Below are 25,047 nucleotides of genomic sequence, written 5' to 3'. Positions count from 1 at the left end.
GTCCCTGTCACCAAGGCCATTGCTGCCATCTGCTGAGAGAGAAGGGCACAGAATCGGCCAAGTGTCGAAAAATCCTCCTTGTTGGGCATTCAGAGAGAAAATCCTGCAGAAGCGATGCCAGCAAGCCCAGCTCCAGCTGACCCGGTGAAAAACTTACATCCCCCATGTTAACTTCAACTCCCTCTGGGAGAAAACGGAAAGAAAAGCAACGGAGTCCAACTGTGTGTCAGTTATGGTCAGATTTAGTGTATTCTGCTGCCGGAAGGCTGCAAACACTTCCCAGGGGGACCTCAGAGGTCTTTTCCAACCTAATTGATTCTGTGCTTTCTGTGATTTCTGTGCTTTCTATGATTTCTGTGTCTCCCCGACGAGGGCCGTCCCCGCTGTCCCAGCACCCTTGAGGGACGCCGGGCTGGTCCCTCCCGCCCCCGGCAGGTCCTGCGGCTTCACAGCGGCTTTTGGTGAGGGAGCCCCGCACTCTGAGGGGCCACGAACCGCTGAGGGGCCACAGAACCCTAAGGGACCCAGAACCCTGAGGGATCACAGATCGCTGAAGGGCCACAGAACGCAAAGGCGTCCCCACTGCCCCAAGACGGAGCAGCCCCGACCCCGCCATGACGGGAGCCACGCCCCGCGCGTGGCCCCGCCCCCGAGCGAGCTGAGTGGAGGAGTGCCTGACTGCTCTGCGGAACAGCCAATCAGAGCGCGGCACAGCGAGGACGCCAACCAATAGCGAGCGAGAGCAGAGGGCGGCCGGGCGGAAGCGGCCGCGGCGGCGGCGCTGAGGGAGCGCGGCGGGCGGAGCGGGCAGGTGAGGGCCCGTGAGGCCTTTGAGGGGTCCGTGCCCTCCGGCAGGATGTGGTTTCGGCTCTTGTCTCTTCAGCACTGACTTGGCGAACCCCGCCGCGAGGTTTGGGCCTCCCCAGAGCCCGGCTCGGCGCAGGGCGGCGGGTGTGGGCCCTGCCTGGTTTCTCTCGTGGGTGCCGGGGGAAGAGAGGAGGCCGCATGAGGAGCGGCTGAGGGCGCTTGGTCTGGTCAGCCTGGAGAAGGGCAGACTGAGGGGGATCTCACTGCAGCTTCCCCCCGAGGGGCAGCGCCTGTCTCTGCCCTCCGTGACCAGTGACAGGGCCCGAGGGAACGGCTGGAGCTGTGCCAGGAGAGGGTTAGGTGGATATTAGGAAAAGGTTCTTTCTCCAGAAGGTAGCTGGGCACTGAACAGGTTCCCCAGGCTCTCCTTGTCACAGCCCCAAGCTTGAAAGAGTTCAAGAAGCCTTTGGGACATGCTCTCAGGAACGGGGGAAGATTGTTTGCGTGTCCTGTGCCGGGCCTGGAGTTAATCCTTGTGTATTCCTTCCAGCTTGGGATATTCTGTGATTCTGGGGAGTTTGCCCACCAGGCCCCATCTAGGGAAGGGGGTCACCCCTCTCCTTTTGGCTGCGCGGTTTACAGGCTAATCTTTCATATTTAGGGAAGTGAGTGTTCTGTGTGCTTCTAGTACAGTTAATCTTGCTATAAATAAGCCTTAGTGAAAAGATAACATGGATTTGCCAGGAGTTTCCTGTATCCTGCACATGAATTTGTCTCTTCTGTCTCATTTTCTCACTGCCAACTCCCATATTTTGTCTTTGTTTACATTTATATTTTAACCTTGTGACACAAATTATTAACATTTGTTTCTTGGGTCATAGCCTAGGAATTTCATCTGGCAAAAATGGGTGAACCTCAGCAAGTGAGCGCCCTTCCTCCGCCTCCAATGCAATATATCAAAGAATACACTGATGAAAATATCCGTAAAGGGCTGGCTCCAAAGCCACCTCCGCCTGTCAAGGACAGCTACATGATGTTTGGGAACCAGTTCCAGTGTGATGATCTGATCATTCGGCCCCTGGAGAGCCAGGGCATCGAACGGCTGCATCCGATGCAGTTTGATCACAAAAAGGAGTTAAGGAAACTTAACATGTCTATCCTGGTCAACTTCCTGGACCTCTTGGACATCTTGATAAGGAGTCCAGGGAGTATAAAACGAGAGGAGAAACTGGAAGACTTGAAACTGCTTTTTGTCCACGTGCATCACCTGATAAACGAGTACCGGCCTCACCAGGCCAGGGAGACGCTGAGGGTGATGATGGAGGTGCAGAAACGGCAGCGCCTGGAGACGGCCGAGCGCTTCCAGAAGCACCTGGAGAGAGTGGTGGAGATGATCCAGAACTGCCTGGCTTCCCTGCCCGATGATCTGCCCCACACAGAGGGGGGACTGAGGGTCAGCATGGAGCCCATGGATGCTGATGATGGCAGCGGCTGCGCTGGGCAGAGCGAAAAGCAGAGGGAGCGTTCCGGTGGCAAGAGAGATCAGGTTTTGGACAAGGATGCAGCAATGTGCAGCATTATTGATGAAATGACATGAAGCAAACAGCTGGGCTTGTTACTGCACTGCAGTGAGAGACAGAAGGGGTTCTGAGGATAAACGTATTTTGTTTTGCTGTTGTACAAGCAGACAGAGCATTTGTTGTGCACCTGTTGGAGGTTGGGAGTGACTGGGCAGATGAAAATGTTTAAAGTTTTGTGGTTTTTTGGTAAAAATGAAGAAGTCTAATTTTTGTTAAATGTATCGTGAGATGGTAGGCACAGATTAAAGTTGGCTTTTCCTGTTGTACCTTCCTTTGTCACTTGCTGCTTGTTTTGGATATGCCATTCTATAATTCTATATGCTGAGTCAAGAGGAAATTCCTACAGAAATAGTGTTTGTTTCTTGCACAAACAACACACAGGAACTTGGAAAACAGGCAGACAGAAACTCAGATTACATCAAGGCATTCCTTATGGTCTGTGTTTGAGGTGAAATCTAAAACAAGTGGGTTAACTGTTGTCCTGTAGCTGTCACATCCTTTTATTGTGTGACCAAAATGTCTTTCCTGGGATCCTGGCAGAGCCAGCCTGCCCTGCCTTTCCCATTTTTGCAGAGCAGTTTCAGGATCCTGCTGGTAATGATCAGAATTGTTCCTCTAGCAGCTCTCTGCAGTTTCCTCAGAAACCACAGGAGCTAAGAGGAAGCCTTTTCTTAAGGTGTTCTGCTTCCAGCTGCTGCATGCAAAAATCACCTTTCATCTGTCTATCACTTCTTTTCTTCAAGTGTGTTGCCAGTTTGTCTCTCAGCTACATTGATCCCTTGGTTTTCCTGATTTTCACTTAAAACACCTGCCAGTTTCGTGCCTCTGTTCTATAAGGTAGTCATGCAAGGCAAGGTTCCAATTTTAGCATCTTCCACTTACTCATAAATAACTCCTTAGTACTTAAATTCACCTGTATAGAACACAGTGAAGTAGTTTAGCTGCTTCAGAAAAGAACATTTCTTGGCCCTTGATCACAGGTGCAGTTCCAGCCCAAACAATATAAAAAGACAAAGATATCCTTGAGGAGAGGGTGGTGATCCAGGCACAGGGAGTGGCCAGAGGACAGCATTTCTCAAAAGCTGTGTTTCAGCATTTTTTCACAGCCTTGAGTTACAGTTTCCACACCACTTTTTCAAGTCTCCTCTCTATTCTGGATGTTTCTGCAGATGCACATGGCATTTTTAAATATGAAAAAAGACTGGCACTTCATTAGACTCAGCTGTGTAAGTTTTCCAAAACCACCAAATTATTGCTGCCAGAGAAAATTTGCCAGAAGATGCTCTGAGTTGCTTCTAAGTATTAGAACCAGAAACTTATGATGAAAAGCTTGAATAGTTCATCCTACAACTCTGCTACTTGGCCAAGCCCTTTCCACTTCCCACAGTCTGCTATGTATTATGTAATCTTTCATCCAAACCCTGTCTGCTGTGGCAAAAGCAGGTGTGGGAAGCAGTCTGGGGCAGTGGATTGCTGACGCTCGTGTCAGCTCAGTGCTGCTGTCAAGTTTCACTTACAGTCATCAAACAGATCTGGCAAAAACGAGAAGCAGATTTGTGTGGTGCTGTGGTGTCACCTCTCAGTCAAAGCCCCACCAGCAGGAGCTCAGTGCACTTGTACCCTGCCCCAGCAGCTGTGCTGCAGCACAACAGCCCAACCAAAACAGCCCAGAGTGGACAGAGAGGCACCACAGCTCTGTCTGGAGATGATGTGCTAAGAAGGAAACACAGAAGTTCACAAAGAAGATAGTTTTTCTTGAATGAGAAGGGTGAACAGGAGCCTTGTTTGTCACCTTCAGCCAGAATGTTGTCTCACATCTGCCTGACCTGGGTTCTCCTGGTGCTGCTCACAGGTAACCAAGGGGGCAGAAAGAGCTGGGTGGAGGTGGCACACACCAGGGATTCTGAGGGTGGCAAAGAGAATTTTGTCTTGCAGCAGGAAGAGTTGCCACATCACAGAGGCTGCAGTTCTCTGTGTTAAAATAGAACTTCATGGTGGCTCAATAGAATTCTAATGACCTTTTCTCCTTTGTGAAACAGAAACATGACGAGGGTATGGTGGTTTTAAAGATGCTGCTTCTTGCTAATGGGCTTTTTTAGACAATGATGATTTGAGCAGAGAACTTCAAATTGTTTTAGAGAAGATGTAAAACAAAGACATTTCACTTCGGCAGGCTTTGTGAAGATGAATGCTTAGGTAGACAAGGAAAAGATCAACTGTGGCTTCTGGTGTTTCTTAGCTATATGAAATATTGGGACAAATTGATAATTTTTCCTTTTTTTTTTTTTAATCCTGAGGGAGAAGTCCTAGATTGTTAAGGGCAACAGCAATGAAAACAACAGGTTGCAAAGTGGTAATAATAAGACAGACATAAAAAACTTTGTGGTAAGATAAATTCAGTAGAAAGAAAAGGGATATTACAGATATTTCTTGTAGTTTTTTTATAAAGCCTTTTATGATGAGTTACATTTTGAGCTTCCTTTTCATGTTAAAGTAGATAAGCTGGTTTCAGAGACTTATTTCTAGTGTAATTTTTTGCTGTCATGAATGGTCTACTGGGTGTTAGGGCTCTTGACCTGAGCAGCGTGACACAGCCTCCAGGAAATGTGACAAATTTATGGGGAAGCAAACAAGTTAAAAATTACATAAGACTTAGAAGAGGGAATAAGGTAGTGGAATAAAGAGAGTATATATAATATTCCTCAGAAAAGCCCTGAAACATTTCTTCTAATAAGAATTGGCAAAACCTGCCTTGAGGCAAGAGAAAAGGAAAGTTATTCAGCAGTGATCATTCAGATGAAACCTGCAGTTCAGTTCATTGAAAGGAGGGAAGAGTTTCCCACAGTGGTTTTGAGAAAAGTCAATGTCTTACTGTTCCCTTATGTGTGTGGCTTGGGTTAAATGCACACAAAGAAAAAAGAGCCAAGAGACTGCACCTGGCTCAAGAGAAGCCACAGAGTTTCTTCATGTCATTGCATATGTGCAGAGGCTGCAGAAAATATTATTTCTCTGAACATGTCCCTGGCCTGATCGTTATCCCTCACTGCACCAGTCCTGCCAGGACACAAATATCTATTTGTGCAAAATCCGATCCAGCAAAGCCTGGTGTTCTTTGAGACATGGGAGGTTTCAGACATGCAAGATGCACAAGAAGCTTCCACTTGCCCTGTGCTCTATAACTGTTTGTCTTTTTGTCCACAGGCTCCACAGTATCAGAAAAAATTGTGATAGGAGAGGTGGGGCAGGACATCACTGTGCCCTGCCACTACAGTGTCCGGAACAGAAACAGCATCACATCCATGTGCTGGGGTCGGGGCAGCTGCCCCAGTTCAAAGTGTTCCCAGCCCATTATCTGGACAGATGGCTGGAGGGTGACAGAGCAGCACAGCAGCAGGTACCAGCTGAAAGGGGACCTGCAGAGGGGGGATGTGTCCCTGACAATTGTGGATGCCAGGGAAGCAGATTCTGGGACCTACTGCTGCCGTGTGGAGATCCCAGGGTGGTTCAATGATCAACGGACTAATCACAAGGTTGTGGTGAGGAAAGGTGAGTGCAGAGCAGTGCTCTTGTGAGTACCATTGTGGTGGATCTGCTCCTGGGTCTGGACTTCAAAGCTTGTGGTGGAAATGATTTCTGCAGTCATCCATAAGACTGATCTTGAGGACCTTGCACATCTGCTGTTAGTGCTACCTCAATTAAGCTGCCTTTGGCAATGTTGTTATCCCACTGCAGTCACTGCAGGTAAAAAAGGATGTGATGCTTTCATGGAGCATTCTTAGAGACACCGAAGAATTTAAAAGGAAGGGCAGCATAAAGTATTCATCCAAAGCTTTATTGCTGCACCTTTGTCATTGAAAGCTGTGTTTGATTTTCCTTGCTTCATTCTGGATTAAAGCCCAGGGATGCAAAATTGGTATAGAGAAGCTTTTTATGCATTCTTCCTTTGATTTGTAGTTTTTCCCTTGCTTGTGATACTATTTAGAATAAGTGGCTGACAAATGTACTTGTACTTTGCTAGCAAATTTTTATTATAAAAACACTGTCTCTTTCTCAATACACAAATGCCCAATAAGGTTAATTATGTGTTGATTTTGTTTTATATTTTAACATCAGCAAGGATCTCTACTGCAAGTCCTCACACTTACACCTCTGAACAGACCTCAGGTAATTTTATCCGAGTGTTAATAGCATATACAAGCCACATTGCAAATGGGGAATCTTAGGAAGGAAAAAAAAATATGATAGATGATAGAAATGTTTGGCTTAAATTTATTAAACATTACCAAAGATCAGAACTTGGATTTAAATTCTGCTTGATATTATACAGAAGGAATATGTATATTTGGGAGAAAGCTGCTTCCAGGTGTGATGCTTAAGTAGATGTTTTAGTGGTGCTGCAAAGTTTGCTTTTATTTGACTGTTGTTTTGGTTTGTTGGGTTTTTTTGTGGTAAAAAATCTCACCTCATTTTCTAGAAATGCATCTCATGAATAGTAAAACACAACTTTTAGGAGTTGGATGTACTCACTATTTAATCAGAACTGTTTTATTGGACTAGCTCAAAAGAACATCAAATTAAGGCTCCTGCCTCCTGTAACAGTCAGCAGCAGATGATTAAGGAGGATGTTAGAAAAATGACATTAATTTTGTGACACATTGCCAAATTATTGTTCCACCCTGGTGTAAGGTGTGTCCCTGAGGCTGCCCACAGCCTCTGTGCACATTTAATAATGTGAGGTCCCTCATTGCAGGGGAAGAGACAGTGCTTGGCTATTCCTCATTTGTTATCTCCATTCTCTTCACAAAAGGATAAACTTCTATCATGAACCCACTCAGCTGCATCTTTCCAGTCTGAAAAAGACAACTTCAATTCCCACTACACAAGAGAAACCTCATGGTGTAGCAATGGCTTATTCTCTGGATTCTGAAAAGAAACAAGAATCAGGGATGCCATTTTATTTCTCCCTCTATCTTGGATGTTTTCAGCTAAGCAACTCCAAATTGGTGTAACAACAGTTGCATTTCCTTTTTGGAAGAAGAAGTGAAATCTTTCTCAGACAGTTTCTATTCTAGTTGCAAATAACATTGATTCCAATCTTAGAACTCAGGGATTTTCTTATCCCTGTGACCTCTTCCTCAGCTGGTGGTGGAACAATGTTTGAAGTTTTCAGATTACAAGGTAGTGTGTGCATGTTCACACTGAGGAGATGGGAAAAGGCAGGTGGCCACGTGCCTCTGATTTAGAAATACTCTAGAATCTCCAGTGGAAGCTGATGATCCTGTCCTCTTCAAAATAAAGCTTCTGGGTTGAGGGTAACAATTTAAAGCATAGAAACAACTAGCTGGGGCTGGCACAGAGGGAACAGGAGATTTTGTGTTCAGGAGGTTTTTATGTCATCTGACAACACATGGAGAAACTGAGACTGATGATGGATAAGACAGAAATTTGTAGCTCTTAATTTTAAATGTGGCAAACAGCTCTGCTCTGGGAAATTACCTCAAAATGTGCTGCAGGTCCTTATATATCACAAATACATCAGATTTTGTTCAGTCTGTTTACTTATAGCTGCCTGGAGCTTTAAAAGTATCACCCGCTTGCTGTGACTCTGCATCATGTGCTGCTTCAAGGCCCTGAGATAATCTTCATCAGTTTTCAGCTGATAACCTAAGTTTGCTTTATGCATCATTTTTTGCTTCAAGGCCAGTTTGGATGGGGCATTGAGAACCTGGTCTAGTGGAAGGTGTCCCTGCCCATAGCAGGGCATGATTTGGGCTTTAAATCCCTTTTATCCCAATCTGTTTTATGATCCTATGGCCTGCTGTTTCTTGGCTCCAGAACTGACTGGTAACTCCTTCCCAGTGTTGAGATGACAGGGAGAGCCAAGTATTCCTAAGAAGGAGTTCAAAGCTCTGAAAAAGACAGCAGAAACTTCAATACTCATAGTTTTGTGCTGCCCTCTGAAGGCACCAACCTCTTATGATATGCAGAGCTCAGACTGCTGATACACACAGTAGTTCAGGGTCCCAAGTCAGCAGTACAAATTCTTCTCTGTCCAGGCAGAGCAGTTCTCTGTGCAAGTGATGTATTTGTGTTGCCTTTGCTCAGGTTCTGGCAGCACCAGGGAATCCTCCTTCACTGTCACAAGCACCTGGCCATCAGTTTCTGCTTCAGAAGCTCCTCAGACTGTAAGCATCAACCTTGCTGTAGCACACCTAGACAGAGTGGAGGAACTTGAGAGGTTACTGGGTTATCCCTACAGGTCACTTCTGCTGCTTTTGTGTGATTGCAACAGAATATTGTTTTGTAGTCTGCGTGTTTAGTGGTTATAAAGAGTGCTTATGTGCCCATTATTGGAGAGGGGGGTGAAAAAACCCTGCTTAGCATGCATAAAGTACTTCCTTCTAGAGGGGGAAGAGCTTTAGCAACATTTCTGTTTCTTTTCAGGCCTCGACTCCCTGCTCAGGCCCCTCAGACTGTCTGGATGTGGCTGCAAATCTGCAGGTATGGCAGGACAGGGGCAGGAGTGGAGCCTGGGCCACCTGAGAGCACAGGGCTGCCCTGCACTCCCCGTGCAGAGGGGTCAAACAGGCAGCTCTGTGTGTCCTGCTGAGTCCTGCAGCACAGCTGGGAGGGTGTGACATCATGAGACATCTTACTCATTAAAAAATAATCACCAAATATTATTAAACCTGAATAAATGGGATTTGTCATAACTTCAGGTCTTCTGAAAATCTAGAAGCCTGGGTTTAACAGCACGATTCACACAATTGTTGCAGAGATTCTGCTTGAAACTGGGCCTGTTTCTCAAATTAGGTTTTGGTCTCAGGTGTGCTTTTCTTTCAGAGGTGCAAAACACACAGAAGGTGTTGGGTGCTGTATGAGCTTCTTGCTGTCAGTTCCTCTAATGCTCCTTGGCTTGTGTTTGACAGAACGCGTCTGTATCCCTTCCCAGAGAGCAGCACCCAGAGCATGGGCTCTACATTGGGATTGGCTCATGTGCAGCACTTCTGCTCATCCTGATTTTGGCTCTGCTCCTCACTAAACGTGAGTACTTTTCATAGGCAGTGACTCAAGGATTGTTCAGGTTTCTTCAGCCACAGCTGGGGCTGATGCCACCTCTCCCACTTCAGGGCAGGGAGCTGGGGTCCCTGGAGGCCCCTGAGCTGTGGCTGCTCACAATGGGAATTTCCTATCCTGAAAACATTTTTGAAGTTCCTTTATTTAGTTTTTTGAGTTTCTCTTTGAACCAACTACTTTACTTGCTTCAAATGGTTTAAACACAATTAATTTTTTTTTCTTTCTTTCTTTTCATTCTGAATGGTCCTTAGAATATTTTTACAGTATCAAGAAGATGGGTGGTTCTGCAGGGTAAGTTTTCTGTTCCTGCTTTTGCTAGAAGGACAAATGAGGTTGCAGAAAATAAATGTTGGTGTGCTGACCACTCCACCACATGCTTTGGCTTTCTTTTTTAACCTCAAGTTAATAGAAAATATTATAAAAAGAAACTAATAACTCCTGCTATTTTTTGCTACTTAAAAAGAAAAAATAAGTGTCACTGTCAATTCACATTACAGAGCTTGCCAACCTCAGGTGTCAATTGTCTCATAAGTGGAAAGATGATTCATTATCAGTCATGATCACGTTTAAGCATATTTTACATGTTCTAATGAGCTCGTTGAACTGTTCCTCTGTGGTTTTATTGTCTGTTTTTGGCCTTAACACCGTGGTTTTTTACTCTTTTGTGCAGCCTTGTTGCATTTCAGAGGCCACGAGGTATGGGAAGCCATAGTGCCCTGGAAGAGGAGAATTCTGCAGAGGAAAATGTTTATATCATGGACTAAGGACTGGATGCATGGCTGCCTTTGTCATTGCTGGGACATTAAACAGTTTGCAAAATGTTGGCTGCTCCCTCTGCTCAGCAGCTGAGTGTGACAGCACTACTGAAGCATTTTTCACATCCTAGTAATAAAACAAATAAAAGCTACACTTTAAATTAAAATCTTTATCAGCCTGTTCCAGAGACAGAAACCAAAACTGTCATTGGTGGAACTTTCCATTTCCTAAAGAAAGTTATGATTATATTTATTATCTGCTTCAAATTCTCACTTCCTTGTTGGAAAAAAAAAAAAAAAAGAGGAAGTGCCAGAAGGGCACAATTGTGTTCACTGTGGATTCTATCTGCCACCTTCCACAGAGTCTGTGCCATCAGAGGGCAGAAGCAATTTCAGAGCTGTGTGACAAAGAGGTCACATGGCCAATCTTGGTAGTATAAGTAATTTAATACACACTTAGTTGTATTTTCATTGCAATCAGGTATGGCCTGTTCTGGTAACAGCTCAGTAATGCAATATATTAATGTCTGTCCACCTGGAATTGAATCTGGGGGAGCTATGGCTGCTCATCCCCATGGGATATCGTTGAGGCCTACAGCATCAGTACCTCAATGGACAGAACAGTCACAGCTTGTGTGCTGTGAGAGAATTATGACTAAGTGTGAGGTTTGTTGGCAAAGGACATCACTGTTTTTCTGTGGCTTTCTCCTCAGGCACATCTTTACCCTGAGAAGCCCTTGGGATGGAAAGCCTCACTTCAAAGTTTCTAAAAAATCTGAACAACCTCCCCCCCTGCCTTTGTAAAGTTAATGAAGTTATTTTCTTAGCTTGCAGAGAAATCATGGACATTGCACAAAATATTAGCTGGAAGTTGGCCTTGCCTTCACACATCTCTAGGTATCAGGAAAAGTATGGACAAAACCAGCTCTGCCATTTTCTGTCTTCACATCATGTGTAGCTTTGTGTAAGAAGGTACAGAATCAGAAATGACCTGCTGGTGTCAGGCTGTATTTTTGCATTTAACTATTAATAACAATTACTGGCCCCAAATCTCTGCCCCTGCTGCAGACAGTGCTTTCCTTCTGCCTGGCTTAGCATGTTGCTGCTGCAGGCTCCAGCCCATGACAGGAGCTGGAAGAAGTCTGATCTGGTTTCTGAACTAGCTCTCAGAAACATCTTCAGCAATTTCTGCTTTCTGCAGTTTTATGTAATCAGTCTCTACTGGGTCAGAGTTAAACATGTGGGATCTCCAAATCATCTGGTTTCAACTGTCCATACTCTTAAGGAGTTTGTGGGCCAGCCTTAAGACTCCTAATCACAAAAGATGCTTGTTTGTAAGGATTTTAAATTAATATTACAGACTAATTCAGACTAATTCTTGCATCAGCAAGTTTTTCACCTAAAATAAAGTTCCAGAGTATCTGATAAACAAAATCTTGAATCAAGCAAAATATTTCTGCTCTGCAACTGCTTGGTAAACAGACTTTGCAAAGGTAGTGTGGAGCAAGAGCTATGCCTTGGGCATGCAGTGTAATACACATCCACAAAGGCAGAAGCTCCCTGGGCTTTTCCTACCTGCACTTGTGTCAGTGGATCTTGGAACAGGCATTTCAAAATGAGCCTTAGACACAAGGAGACACAATCTCACAGGAGATTGTCTGGCAGCACAGTGAGCTGATGAGCTGAAAACTCTCTTTTTTGAGACACCTCTGCCTTTTCTGCCTGCAAGAAGCCACTAGATAGGAGTACAAAAGCAGAAAGTGCCCCATGTGTTTGTGGTTCTTCCCAGCACACTTGGATTTTGGGTGTCCTTTTTCCATGCACTCTGCTGTTGGCCCAGCCTTGCTATAGAAACAAAGCTGATAGGATGCTGTGTTCATCCTGTGCCTTTCCTGGTTGCCTGTGACATTCTGTCCATTCTGTCTGAACAAGCTTCATAGGAATTTGTAGCTGAATAATGACCCAAGTTTGTGCCCCAGGTGAGATTCAGCTGCTCCCTGCACTGGCATCAGCTGAGCATCAGCTCACAGCCACTGCTGGCTGGTCAGTAATGGGAGAAACGATGATCATTGCAGGGAAAAAGTCTCCAGGATATTGGATACCTCAGCTTTCATTAGTTCTGCTCACAGAGCAGCTGGGGCTGGGCCACTGTATGAACTGTACCTGGTAGAATATAGAAAATTAGCTATTTTACTCATTGCCTTTACTGCTAACATTTTATTTGCTTTTTTCAGTGCTAGCAAGCAGAAGGGTGATATTTTCATGGGCTTGACTATCCTGATAAGCCCAAAATCTCATTACTAAAAGTGTAATGCCTGGTTAACAGCCCATCATTTTATCATTTGAACTTGGAATTGCACTTGTTTGCACTGTGCTACATTTATTTGAACAGAATTTTGTCTATCTGCAATTCTTCATTCCTGACCTTACTGCCCTGAATTACTTTTGCTTTATTACATGGCTGTTCCAAAGAACTTCCAGAGAACTTATTTGTCAATTGGTCAGAAAGAAATAAAACAGTCAGAAGGAGTGAAATGTATTTCTTGAAGATGATGTTGCATTTCTTTGGGAAGGATGTGGTTTTGGCAACAAAACATTTACAACAACTTCCTCCAAAGCTGTCTTTGCAAACAGAAAATGAAGCTGGGGAAAGAGAAGGGTCTTCAGGCAGAAGGCAGAAAGAAGCATGAGAAATGAAGGATTAAGCAAAAGCAAGTGAAGACAAAGTCTGAGGGGAGACTATGCCAAATGTTTAGGGGTGTAAAAGCACAGAATTTCTCCTTGCCACCCAGGACCCTGGAACAGAACCGGTCCTTAAGAGTTCCAGGGAATGGCAAAGCAAATAGAATATTGAAATTTCTGGTAATAGTACCATGCTGAGTGTCTTGGAAGAGGGAAGGTGAAAAGGGCAGCCTGTTCCAGGGTTTACTGCCCTCCCACTAAATACTTCCCAATGTCCTGTGTAAAACCCCCTTGGGAGCTTGGAGTCATCCCCATGTGTCCTGTCAGTGGCTACCAGGGGGGAGAAATCAGCATTTCCCTGTCCATGTCCCCTCCTCAGGAAGCTGCAGAGAGCTCTGAGCTCCTCTCAGCCCCCTTTTCTCCAGGCCTGGAGTCCTCAGCTGCTCCTCACAGGACGTTCATTCCAGCCCCTGCCACCAGCTCAGTTGGCTTTGTCTGAGCACATTCACAGAATTCACAGAATTCACAGAATTCACAGAATTCACAGAATTCACAGAATCACTGGGTTGGAAGAGACCTTCAAGATCATCGAGTCCAACCCAGCCCCAACCCCTCAACTAAACCCTGGCACCCAGTGCCACATCCAGGCTTTGTTAAACACACCCAGGGATGGGGACTCCACCCCCTCCCCAGGCAGACCATTCCAGAACTTCTCACTCTTTACATAAAAAACCTTTTCCTGCTATCCAGCCTATATTTCCCTTGATGCAGCTTGAGGCTGTGTCCTCTGGTTCTGTCATTGCAGTACCTGAAAGTCCTTGACTGGTGTGGCCCAGAACTGCCCACAGTGCCCCAAGTGGGGCTGCAGAGCCCTGAGCAGAGCAGGAGATTCCCCCTTTGGCCAGTTCCTTTCCGGAAACACTCTCAGCATGTCAAATCTGGAAATGGAGAAATGAGACTTCAGTGGGACTCACTCAGACTCAGGAAGGGATAAGATCTGGTTTCCTATTCTTCTACTGACTGCCCTGGTGCCTCCATCAGCCAGAATGTCCCATTTTGTGCTGTTTTACTGGATGGTGATACAGATCTTTATAGGTGAGTCTTCACCTGCTTTTTGTGTGTTTGCTCAGGAAATTAACATTGTTTTCAAATGAAAACCAGCAACACTTGTTTTGTGAAAACAAAACAGTGAAAAAGATCATAACTGTATATAGAACTTCAAAAATTTTCTTGTTTACAGAGTTAATGCTGCTTGAAGTTTGTGGTTTTTCCCTTTTAAAAATGTGTGCATTATCCTCTGTGTTAGTTCCCTTGTTCTTTTCCCTTGCAGAGCTCCTGAAGGATGAGAATGGCTTTTTGTTACCTGCTCTTTAACTCAGCTCCATGCTGAGAATGTGTTGTCTGGAGCTTCAATAGCCAGTTAAATGCTTCTTTTCTGTTTATCAGTCATACCCTCTGCAATCTCATCAGCAAAAAAGCTTCAGTAAGGAAAAAAAAATAAAAAGGGTTGATAGGGCAAAGATTCCAAATATCTTCTGCAAAGGAGGAAAATTATTCCAGGAATAGATCAAGGGGGAGAAAAGATCTTCTCAAACATCTGTTTGGGCAGGAGGATTAATGTTTCTGTCCATTCAATGACCAATCTGTGGGAGAGAAGACAACTACAAGAGCAACTATGGGAATTACTGCTTAGTGCCAGCTGCCCCTGAGGGTGGATTTGAGAGAGACTTAACACAAATATGAGCATACCTGTATGATCTGACCAATTATGAATACCCCTTTCTATTTGGGGTGGGATATTAAACATCTGGAGGCCATTTCTCTCTCACTGATGAAGGACCTAAGAGTGGCAAACCTCACAGACTTCAGTGGGAGCAGCCAGGCAGGGCCTTGGGTCAAACCTGGATGCCTGGAAGGTCGGGGCCATGGAGAGGGGCAGGATTCCCCCCACAAGAGGAGCAGGGTCTCAGGAAGTTCTTAATTTCAAAGACATGTTCATTGCCTCCTATTTACTGTTTCCTTTGGAAAATGGGTCTGTAGAAGAGGCTGCACCTGAGAAGTAAGTTATTTAAACCTTATTAAATAAGGATTCATGCTGTTCAATCCAGACTGGTGCAGTATTGAAGCTCTGCTCAGCAGCCTGCAGTGCAGGCAGATGTTGGAAACATTAGCTTCACAGAACTGCAAAACCTTTAACTTTCTAACAGGAATACTAGAGGGAAACGGCACTGAAGACACTCTGATGCCTCGTGTCTTTCCTCTTCTTCTTTCAAATTATTTACTTTGTTATTTATTAACTAAGTTCAGGGCTCTGCTTCTTTCAAAGAGAAGAACAAATTTTCATTTGTTAAAGGATTGCTTAATGAGGCTGCTTTTGTGCTGTGCAGAAATGGGCTGAAACAGCAGAAGCCCATTTCTCCTCAAGAAGCAGTGACTTGAATTCTAGCAACAGTTTTAGCTGGTTTTGCACACATCTTTGATGGACCTTCTTGAAAGTATGTGTTAACCTGCTCATGACTAACCCCTTCCTCTCACAGAAACACTTTCAAGGTCAACTGCATGTCTGGTTCTGTCTCCATAGAGAGAAGCTGTTTTCTCTGTTTTGCTGTTTCAAGGCAAATGAAGCTTCCCTTTCCAGGGGCCAAAGCCACCATCTCTCAAAGCCTTATCCTGTATTCAGGAATTCAGTTTCTGGCATCTCCTGCCTTCATTTCTCTGCAGAAGCTCCTGCCCTTCAGGCCATATTGCCTGTTGTTTTGTCTGCCTCTATTCTTTCAGCATTTGGAGCTGTGGAAACCTGAATGGGTTGGCTTCTCTTGCCAGTGGGATGAGCAATAATGGATCTGAAATGTCATCCCAATAACAAGTCATGAGGCAGCCTGCCACAGACTAAAGCCTCACCTAGGGAATAGTCCATTAAATAGAAAACAAAAGGGACATGGACACAGTTGGAAGCATCTGTTTGCTACCTGAGAGTTGTGCCAAAAAGGAAAGGCATTCAAACAGCTGGCAAAATAGAAATGTTTGGCAAACCAGGGCTGAAGCTGGTGATAATAGCAGCAGCAGCAGCAGCAGCAGCAGCAGCAGCAAGTCCTCTTTGGGGTGAGCAAGCTCACCCATGAGACATCAGATCTGCAGGGCTGGAGGACAGGTCTGGTTCTCCCCAAGTCCTTCAGTTCCTTCAGTTCCACAGTGTGTAAATGATAACATGGGGGCAAAAGAAAGGCAGGAGGACTGACACAGAGCAGGTGAATGTAAACCAGGAAAGATTTGTTCCTGTCTGAGAACTTTTTTGTGTAGTGCCTTTTGTGAAGAAGAAATCTGTTTTAGGGCAATCTGGGAACTTCATAGATGGTTAAGAGGGAATAATATATAGAGAGATTCAGACCAGATGCCAAGGTGGGCATTGGCTGTAAACACCAACCTAAGCTGGTCACTAAGAGTAAGAGGACAAGGAGAGTGTGTATGTGCTCTTTTTAAAATCAGGATAACACCAACAACTAAAGTTTCTCCATAGACAGGGTTCCACAAGGTAAGTGGGATTGGTTGGCAGGGCTTGCTCAGTGCACTTTCTGAGAACAGGTTCCTACAGACAGATCCCACTGCTGTGCCAGTTTAATTAGGCCCTAATTTCACACATGAATAGATATTTTGGACCCTGCTTTTGAGACTGTCAGTGAAAGGCAACTGCAACAGCATTTCCTTTTTGGAGGAGGTGATGGTGGGCTGAGAAAACCAGATGTCTTTCACAACAGGGTTCTGAACAACTTTCAAACAGCCTCATAGGACAGGAGATGGGATGGAAGCAGAGTTCTCAAATTCCATTTGCAGAAGTCCAGTTTGTGCTTGGGCTGCCAGTGCCAGACCCCAGCTTTGCTCACCACATATCTGATGTATTTTATGAGCCTCTCTCCAGCAGCTGGCCAGGACCAGAGCAAGGAACAGAGCAAAGCCTGAGAGCTCCTGGCTGCTGCCTGTAGTGCCTTGGGGCACGAGCTGTGGGAGAAGCCTTGGGGATCAGCAGCTGTGGCCTGCAGGCTGTTTGGTTGTTTGTCACAGACATATTTTATGAAAAATCCCTTTGCCTGGATTTTTTCTCCTGAGAAGCTGAGAGGCCTCAGACATGAAATGTAACCAATGGTTATCTGCTGCTGTGGAATGCAACAGGTGCATCTGGGATTGGTCTCATGTGGTTGTTTCTAATTAATGGCCAATCACAGTCCAGCTGTTTCGGACTCTGGTCAGTCACAAGATTTTGTTATCATTCCATTCCTTTCTATTACTTGCTAGCCTTCTGACGAAATCCTTTCTTCTATTCTTTTAGTATAGTTTTAATATACCATTTTCTTTTGATATAATATATATCATAAAACAATAAATCAGCCTTCTGAAACATGGAGTCAAGATTCTCATCTCTTCCCCTCGTGCTGGGAAAACCACCACAGCTGTTCACTCCCTGTGTTGTGCAGGCAGAGTCACCATCAGAGACTGACAGCACTCCCCTGTCCTTGTTCTCCCTGGCAGCACCCACGGTGTCTGACAGCAGTGTCAGAGGGACAGAGGGACAGCCTGTGACCCTGCCCTGCTCCTACCGCGTGACGCGGCGCAAGGACATCTCCGACATGTGCTGGGGCAGAGGCCCCTGCCCCAACTCCAAGTGCACCAACAAAATCCTGCACACCAGTGGCGCCAAGGTGACGTTCAGGGAGTCTGAGAGGTACAGCCTGCGCGGGTTTGTTGCCTTTGGAGACGTGTCCCTGACCATCGCGGCGGCCAGGGTGGAGGACACGGGCGTGTACTGCTGCCGCGTGGAGATCCCCGGCCTCTTCAACGACATCAAACGCAACATTCCGCTGCAGGTGGCCAGAGGTGGGTCTGGGGACCTTGGGGACACGCCCAGCAGGGACAATCCTCTCCCTGGGCACTGAAAACTGGGGTCTAGCTGCGCTTTATTTGGTTTGTTTTGGCCAAATTGGTGTTTTTCCCGAATTACGTATTTTTCAAGGGAGATCACAGAATCGCAGAATTCACACAGAATCACAGAATTCACACAGAACCACAGGGTTGGAAGAGACCTTCAAGATCATGAAGTCCTACCCACTCCCTGACACCTCAACTGAACCATGGCACCGAGTGCCACATCCAGGCTTTTATTGAGCCACAGTCAATGTGCAGTTTAAATTAAAACAACTCCCTAAATTTTACCCTTTTTTTTTTGGCTTTCAAATGAATGTTTCATTTCTTGATGTGTAGCTTGGCTTGACTTTTTAAAAGATGATGGAATTAAAAAGGGATTTATCATTTAAAGAGTACTTGGAATGAAATTTAGTTTTTCATTTGAGGGTCACCCCAACACTGAAGACTTTAGTTTCATTCATGTTGTAAGGAAACACATAAGGATGATCCACCCTTAAGGGTGCTTCCTTCCCCATAAGGGTGGGTCCTCAACATCCACATATTTGGAAATTTTATCTCAGAGTCTTAAAGAGCTTCTTCCTCTTCCTATTATTTTTTTGAGCTTCAGGATAAAGCAAAGTCTTGCACAGAAAAAAATGAGATGATACCCACCCTCCACAAAGCAGAAAAATATTTTTTTCTGGCTTTTACAGAGTGCAATTGGTGTTCACAGCACATTTGTTTGTCTTTTTTAAACAATACAACAGGAGAAAGGGTGAAAAATGCTGCAATTGATTGTCTGCCCCTGAGGCTGAGGGCAACAGACCATGAAAAGAAGAACCAGTTGCAAAAATTAGCAAGAAGATTGTAGCTGAAAAATGGAGCTGTTTTATTTATTATATTTTTATGAGGACATTAAAAAGCAAAATAACAAAGTTTTCAAGCTTAGGGGTTCTGGCCCTTCCATTTCTACAAGATGGTCAAGAAGAGGCTGTTTGAGACTGGTAAAAGAAAAGCAAATCTATAAATCTGTGAATTTCTTGGACTGGTCGTGCTTTCAGCTAATTAAAACAGTAACTCTCCCCCCTTCATTTTTAGTATTCTAGCAGCCAGATAATTTTTATTCATTTCTGCATTGGCTTCCCTCAGGGTTGGTTGTGAATGCTCTCACCTGGCTTTTTCCTTGGCTGTGTTTTTCCCATGCAGCCCCTCCAGTGACCACAACCACCACCACCACCACCACCACCACCACCACCACCACCACCACCACCACCACGACAGAAGCTCCTGTTTTCTCCAAACATTTTACAGAAACAACCTCTGCTCCTCAAGCAACCTCTGATCTCCAGCCAACACCAGAGACCACAGTCCTGCTGACAACCAGCCCACTTCCACCAGCAACCACAGCCCCCGAGCCTCCAGCAGTAACTACAGGGGGGGAGACCTCTGCTCCCCCAACAATTGCTGGGACACAAAATGATATTTTTCCTGTGACTGTGGTGGAAACGAGTGCTCCCCCAGATTTTCCAAGCACTTCCCAAGCAGCTGATGTGACAACTGGAGATGACATGTTCTGCTCCACACTCCCTGGAAGCACAGAGGGTAACAGCACCAGTCCTTCCCTTTTTCTGTGTAGCAGAGATGGTCTGTGTTAGCCTGGCTGGCATCATAGAGACTCTCCAAATACATATATTCATTCCTGGGAAGTTCTCTCTGAGATGCCTATGGGTGTGTTTCAGGGAGTTTAGGCAAACACAGGTCAGATGTTGTAGATGATGCAGAATTGGGGTGAACAGCCAAGGCAGCAGAGGGTCAGGCTTCCTGCAGAGGAGCTTTAACATGGAGAAATAATGTGGCAGAAACCTCATGAAGTACAACAGGAATAAATGTGAAGCCCAGCACCTGAAGCGGGGTAAGAGAGATTCACTGAACTGTGCACTAATTTTTTTTCTCGATTTGGGAAAGACAATTGAAATTGCCTGGTGAAAAGTTTCGTTGAGAGTATGTTCTGCTTGAGAAATAGTGACAAAGTTTAAAATTGAGTATTTACATTCTCATCTCATATCAAGGCTGCTGCTGTTATTAGTGATCAGAGTGCTCTGTTATCAAACCATTTGTGGGTTGCTACTTCATCCACATTACTGACTTCATTTCCACAGGTTGATGTCTGCACAAATTTGAATGCCATGTGGAGACCCTTCTAATTAGTGATCTTTATAAGCATTACTTTTTACTTTGTTTCAGGGACTACTGAATTGCCAGGTATGCTTCCAGCTGCAGAGGAAACCACCACCTCTGTCCTGATGGAAGAGTTGCCTGTCAGGGGTGAGTAAGATAACACTACAAGGTCAGAAGTTGCTTGCTCAGAGAAATTAAAAAGTTGGCATCAACAAAACTGTTGAGTATTAAGAGTGCACCAAACAGGTGCTGATGTGATTCATTGCAGCTGGCAGTCTCTGGGGTCCACGCAGAAATTGCTTGAAATCACGACGTAACAACAGCTGAGAAAAACATGTTTTTATACCTCCAGAGGAAGTTGGTTTTGAATAACTTATGACTGTCAGATATCTCTGGTCTGAGAGAAGGCAAAAACCAAACTTTTCAACATGGCTGAATTCTCAGATATCTGATCTGTCATCACTATGAGTTCATTGAGATTTTAAATCTTTCCCAAGTGTTGTGCCCCCAACAGAGAATTTAATGCTAAAATTCAAGGATGACATGTTGTATTTGGACTCTTAGTTCCAGTAAGAGCCACGACTCTCTCAATTTTTAAACCCACAGTATTTTCATTTTTGCAGGTCTTCTTTTGATAGACCTAAAGACTAACAGGAGAAAGAGTATTCCTTAATGCCCCTGGAAAGGGTTCACAAAGAGACTAAACTGGTCCCTTGAACATTTGTGAGGGTTTCTCACTCCAGTCTCACTTGTCAGCTGTATTTTGTCATTGTAAATATCAAGTTTTAAAAAGGGTCTTAGCTCCAGGATTCTTGGGGCAGCTTGAGTTGTGACAGTGAGCTGGAAAGAGCCACCACCACAGCAGTAGCAGCAGATGTACCTTTTGGTGTGAGTCACTCCCACCTGTGCAAAACCTTGTGTTGAGCTGTCACAAGGTGTGAAAATGCTGCAGCACAATTTGCTGGTGTCTGGTGAGAGCCATAAGCCAAGTCCAGCTCCTGACTCTGTCTCATCCACACTGTGAAATAATGCACTAAATTCACCCAGCTCAGGCTTGCTGTAAGGTAAGGGAAGGCTGATTTGTTGCTGAACATTGTACTGATGTTAGAACAGCAGGAGAGAAAGCCAGGGTTAAGAGGCCTCCATCTCCAAGAGCAATTTTTGGCAGATAGGTTGGGTTGCCTGGGGTGGATGGCTCCTGCTGAGCAGGCTCTGATTTGTTGTCTCTTCTCTCTTCACTTGCTTTCCCCCAGCTACAACCCTGCCAGCACCAGCCATACTTCAGACCCCAAAAATATCCTTGCTCTTTCAAGTATCCAAGAGAGCAGCAATAGTTGGTTCCATCAGCCAGGCTGCACATGGTGCCATAAAATTTAACTTTGGTTTGCTATGGGGGCCTGCATTGTCACTGTTCCATCTGCATTTCTTGTGGGTTTTGGGTGGTTCTGAGGTACAGAGCTCTGAGAGAGTGGAGTGTCATTAAACAGGCATATGACAAAATGCAATGCTCACACATCCCCAGGATTTTTAGTATTTCTTAAGGTTTTATTACCTGGATTTTATTTAGCTGGAGTTCTTATTATTCATAATCGCTTTTCTACTCCTGTGCAAATTTCTACTCACACTGGCATGAGCTACCCATGCCCTGTCCATGTCTTTGACAAAATAAAAGCACTTGGGATGTGGAGACACATCAACACAGCTCCCAGAGGGGGCTGGTCAGAACTGAGATATTTGGGGCAGATTTGGTTATGAATGAGATAACATACTCTGAGAAGTTAAAAAAAAAAAAAGAAAAATAGCAATGGGATTATATCTTGGAGAGACACTATTTACAAGAACATGTAGTGACAGGAGAAGGGGGAATGGCTTCAATCTGACTGAGGGTAGGTTTAGATTGGATATTAGGAAAAATTCTTCCCTGTGAGGGTGGGGAGGCCCTGGCACAGGGTGCCCAGAGCAGCTGTGGCTGCCCCATCCCTGGAAGTGCCCAAGGCCAGGCTGGATGGGGCTTGCAGCAACCTGAGATAGTGAAGGTGTCCCTGGGTTTTCCTCTTTCTTGATGGAGGCTGGGGTTTCCCACGGCTTCCTCAGCCACCATTTGTGGTGGAAACTGATCCTTCTCTTTTGGTTGCAAGGTGCTTTTGCCCTTCTCATTCCCTGAGAGTTCATTACTCCTCAAATGAAGCAGTGACAGCCACTGCAGCCCTCACTCCTTCAGGTGGCTGTGCCAATAATAATTTCAATCTCTTTCATTTTCAGAGCTTTCAGCAAATTCAGATGGCAATGCTGGGAAACATGAAGATAGAGGAGATAAAGCAAAACTTTCTGTAAGTTTCAAGAATGTTTGAGTAGAAATCAGGAGAGCAGGACATGCAAGTGATTTTCAGTGTATTCCTACTACAGAGAGAGCTTTTGCAAACAGTAGCTTGAACTTTTATTTAGAAGCTCAGGAACCACCTGTTCCTCTTTTCAGTGGCTGGAGCCAAAGCCTGAGCATTCCATCTGATTTGGACACCTCAGAAAAAACTGATCCCCTGGCATCCCTGTGAGAAAGGGGAGGTAAAAGGCAAGTCAGGAGGCTGTTACACCTCCCCCTGTCTCTAGGAGAAGGATGGGGGTGACTGAGCTCCTACTTCTACTTTGGGCACCTCATTGAGAAGTTCATGCTAAATGGGCTGAATCTGGTTTCAGTGTTTCAGAATAAGGTTTATTAAATGCTGAAAGGGTAATTAATGTTGTTTGTCATGACGTCTCCTCTCAGCACTTTGTACAGGCAAGCTCAGAACAGCATTGCAAGCTGCAGCCCAGTGCTCTGAGCACCAGTGCAGCCCCTCCTGTGCAAATAGCTCTGAAGGAAGTGTGTTCCCAAAGCCTTTTCAGCCTCTCTCTTCTCCCTTCCAGGTTCCCAGCTCTGCCATTGTCATTGCCTGTGTCATAGCGGGGTCCATCCTTTTGGGCTTGTTGGTTTGGAAACGTGAGTATCCTGCAGCTGAATGGTTCTGTTGCTGGCCTGATGCACGTGTCCTCCTGAGTCCCTGGCTGTTCTGGGAACCTTGCCATGGTCCTGGAGCCAGGGCTGTGTTCATTTTGTGGGAGTTTCTGTCCTTTCTCCAGGGCTGTGGCAGCATCAGGGGGCCAGGGAGGGTGAGTTGGGGGGGATGCACAGGATGCCTGTGCAAAGCACCTGTTCCCTCACTTCTTGCAGGGCTGGCTCATCCTGTTGGCTCTCTCTTTATACTTAAGTGGCTCCATAATTTCCTGGAAATGCTCCTAAAAGACACTGGTGTAACTGAAATCAGGATTTCCTGCTTAGCCCACAGAAATTTTGCAGCTTGCTGTCATTGCTTCTGAGCTCGTTTGACAGATACATTGGAATTATAGATTTCACTTTGCCATTGTAACATTAATATTATTTTGCTTCCAGGTAAACAGATAAAGAAGATTATAGTAAAAAGGTAATCCATTTTGTAATTTCCTATTAAAAGTTCCAGTGTAATTTTTCTTAGAGACAGGAAGGTATATTGGCCACTGATTGTAATGGGTGCAGTATTGGCTTGTGGTGCTGATTACCAAAGTTGTATTAGGAGGAAACTTCAGGTAACTTCACTCCAGAAATTCAATAGTGGTTCCTGGATGCTGCTTCTGTGTAGGAATGAACAGAAACCCAGAACAAAGAAGAAATTAAGCAACTGTTACTGCAGTGTAGTGACTACAGCTTAAGGAAGTGCTTCATCTGCCTTTGTTTTTGACTGAGCACCAGGACATGATACCTCGTGCAAATGTAATTGATAAGTTCATATGTTCTGGCTTATCTTGAAAAAAAAATAAATTCTGGGGCAAACCACAGGGGAGTCCAGTGAAGCATCACCCCTTTTCCAAAGACCCATAGTTTTCCAGTGGTAGCTGGTCCTTCACTGCTTGCTCTACCTGGGAGACAGGGACTGGGAAGAGATTATTTTCTGAATCCCATGGTGGTCACCCTACAGCTGCCCTTACAGGGTTCAAACAACCCTTCCCTATCCATGAGAAGAATGCAAGCCAGGCAAACACCTCCCTGCTGTAAAAAGCAGGAGTTACCTCATTGCAGTCATTGGGCTCAGTGGCTTCAGGTTTCCATTTCCATGGCAATTTGCTGATGTTACAAGTAAAAAAGAATGCTCTGGAGCAGCAATGTCCTTTTGCCCCATCCATCGTGATCTGTGCTTCTCACTGCAGTGTTGGACAACCAGAAGAGACTGACAAAGTTTTCAGTGGTGCTGAAGGAGAAAACAACATTTTTTCCCTGTGAAGAGCTCCTACATCACCTGCAGATGCCATGGGAAATAAAAAGGGCCTGTTCCATGCTGCACTGAGAGATACTTGTGAGCCCTCAAAATATCAGCGGGTAAAAAACAAAGGCCAAAGCTTCAACCATGAAAATTTAAAATCTTTGTGCAAATTTTCCCATATCACCCTTAAAACTCACTGCATAAAGAAGCTTATTTGAGAAGGGGCTTTATGCATTATTCATGGATGCTTCTGGCATCTGCCTTCTTACTAGCACCATGTTGCACAATTGAATTTGTTTTTCTCCATTTTTACTAATGCTCTTCCTTGAATACAACTTGTACTCCAAGGAACAGAAGAGATCACATGGAAGGCTGCCTATCTTCAAATTGCCATAAAGAAAGAAAAGGAATCATAAAATACAAATTTTAATGCATTTATGTAATCAACAGAAAAATTAAGCAACAAGAATGCTGTGAGTTTAAATCAAAAATGCAAATTACTTAAGGGGTATTACTACTGCCTGTGATTCAGCATGTTTGAATAACCCTTGGAGAATATGTTAATAAACTTTGTAATTTTTTGCTGGCAATTGGACTTTTTATGCCATTTCCTAAGGCATTTCAACAGGAGTTAGGTATTTCCCAGGTGTGGAAATGACTGGTGTGCTGTCTCAGCTCCCAAAGAAATACTGCAGCATTAGCAGAGGTGGGAGAATGCCCAGAAAACCATCCTAGAGGGGAATTTCTCTACCTTGCCCCCACAAACACAGGCACTACTCATTTCTAAATCTGTTAAGGAAG

General features: G+C 44.9%; 2 protein-coding genes across 3 annotated transcripts; both read left to right on the top strand.

Moving 5' to 3' along the window:
* Nucleotides 1–754: 754 nt before the first annotated feature.
* Nucleotides 755–2,653, top strand: MED7 (mediator complex subunit 7). 2 transcript variants are annotated; one of them, XM_036392058.2, is made up of 2 exons: nt 755–811; nt 1,689–2,653. In XM_036392058.2, the coding sequence occupies exon 2, from the start codon at nt 1,712–1,714 to the stop codon at nt 2,402–2,404; it is 693 nt and encodes a 230-aa protein (XP_036247951.1). In that variant the 5' UTR covers nt 755–811; nt 1,689–1,711; the 3' UTR covers nt 2,405–2,653. The 2 variants fall into 2 exon arrangements, with proteins under 2 accessions (XP_036247951.1, XP_036247952.1); XM_036392059.2 differs by lacking the exon at nt 755–811 and adding an exon at nt 832–910.
* Nucleotides 2,654–3,959: 1,306 nt separating this feature from the next.
* On the top strand, nt 3,960–24,836 carry LOC118692203 (T-cell immunoglobulin and mucin domain-containing protein 4-like). Its single transcript, XM_054516487.1, is given in 18 exon segments — nt 3,960–4,239; nt 5,589–5,933; nt 6,501–6,551; nt 8,493–8,572; nt 8,832–8,888; nt 9,317–9,431; nt 9,716–9,755; nt 10,135–10,225; nt 13,707–13,757; nt 13,830–13,879; nt 13,881–13,996; nt 17,426–17,770; nt 19,004–19,399; nt 20,042–20,122; nt 22,238–22,305; nt 22,880–22,952; nt 23,403–23,433; nt 24,194–24,836. Coding segments are annotated over 18 exon segments (2,112 nt in total). The 5' UTR covers nt 3,960–4,190; the 3' UTR covers nt 24,267–24,836.
* Nucleotides 24,837–25,047: the final 211 nt, after the last annotated feature.

Source organism: Molothrus ater, chromosome 15 (assembly GCF_012460135.2).
Source record: "Molothrus ater isolate BHLD 08-10-18 breed brown headed cowbird chromosome 15, BPBGC_Mater_1.1, whole genome shotgun sequence".
In the NCBI taxonomy this organism is placed as follows: domain Eukaryota; kingdom Metazoa; phylum Chordata; class Aves; order Passeriformes; family Icteridae; genus Molothrus; species Molothrus ater.
Note: the sequence above shows the minus strand (reverse complement) of the source record. Positions and strands in the feature narration are given on the sequence as shown.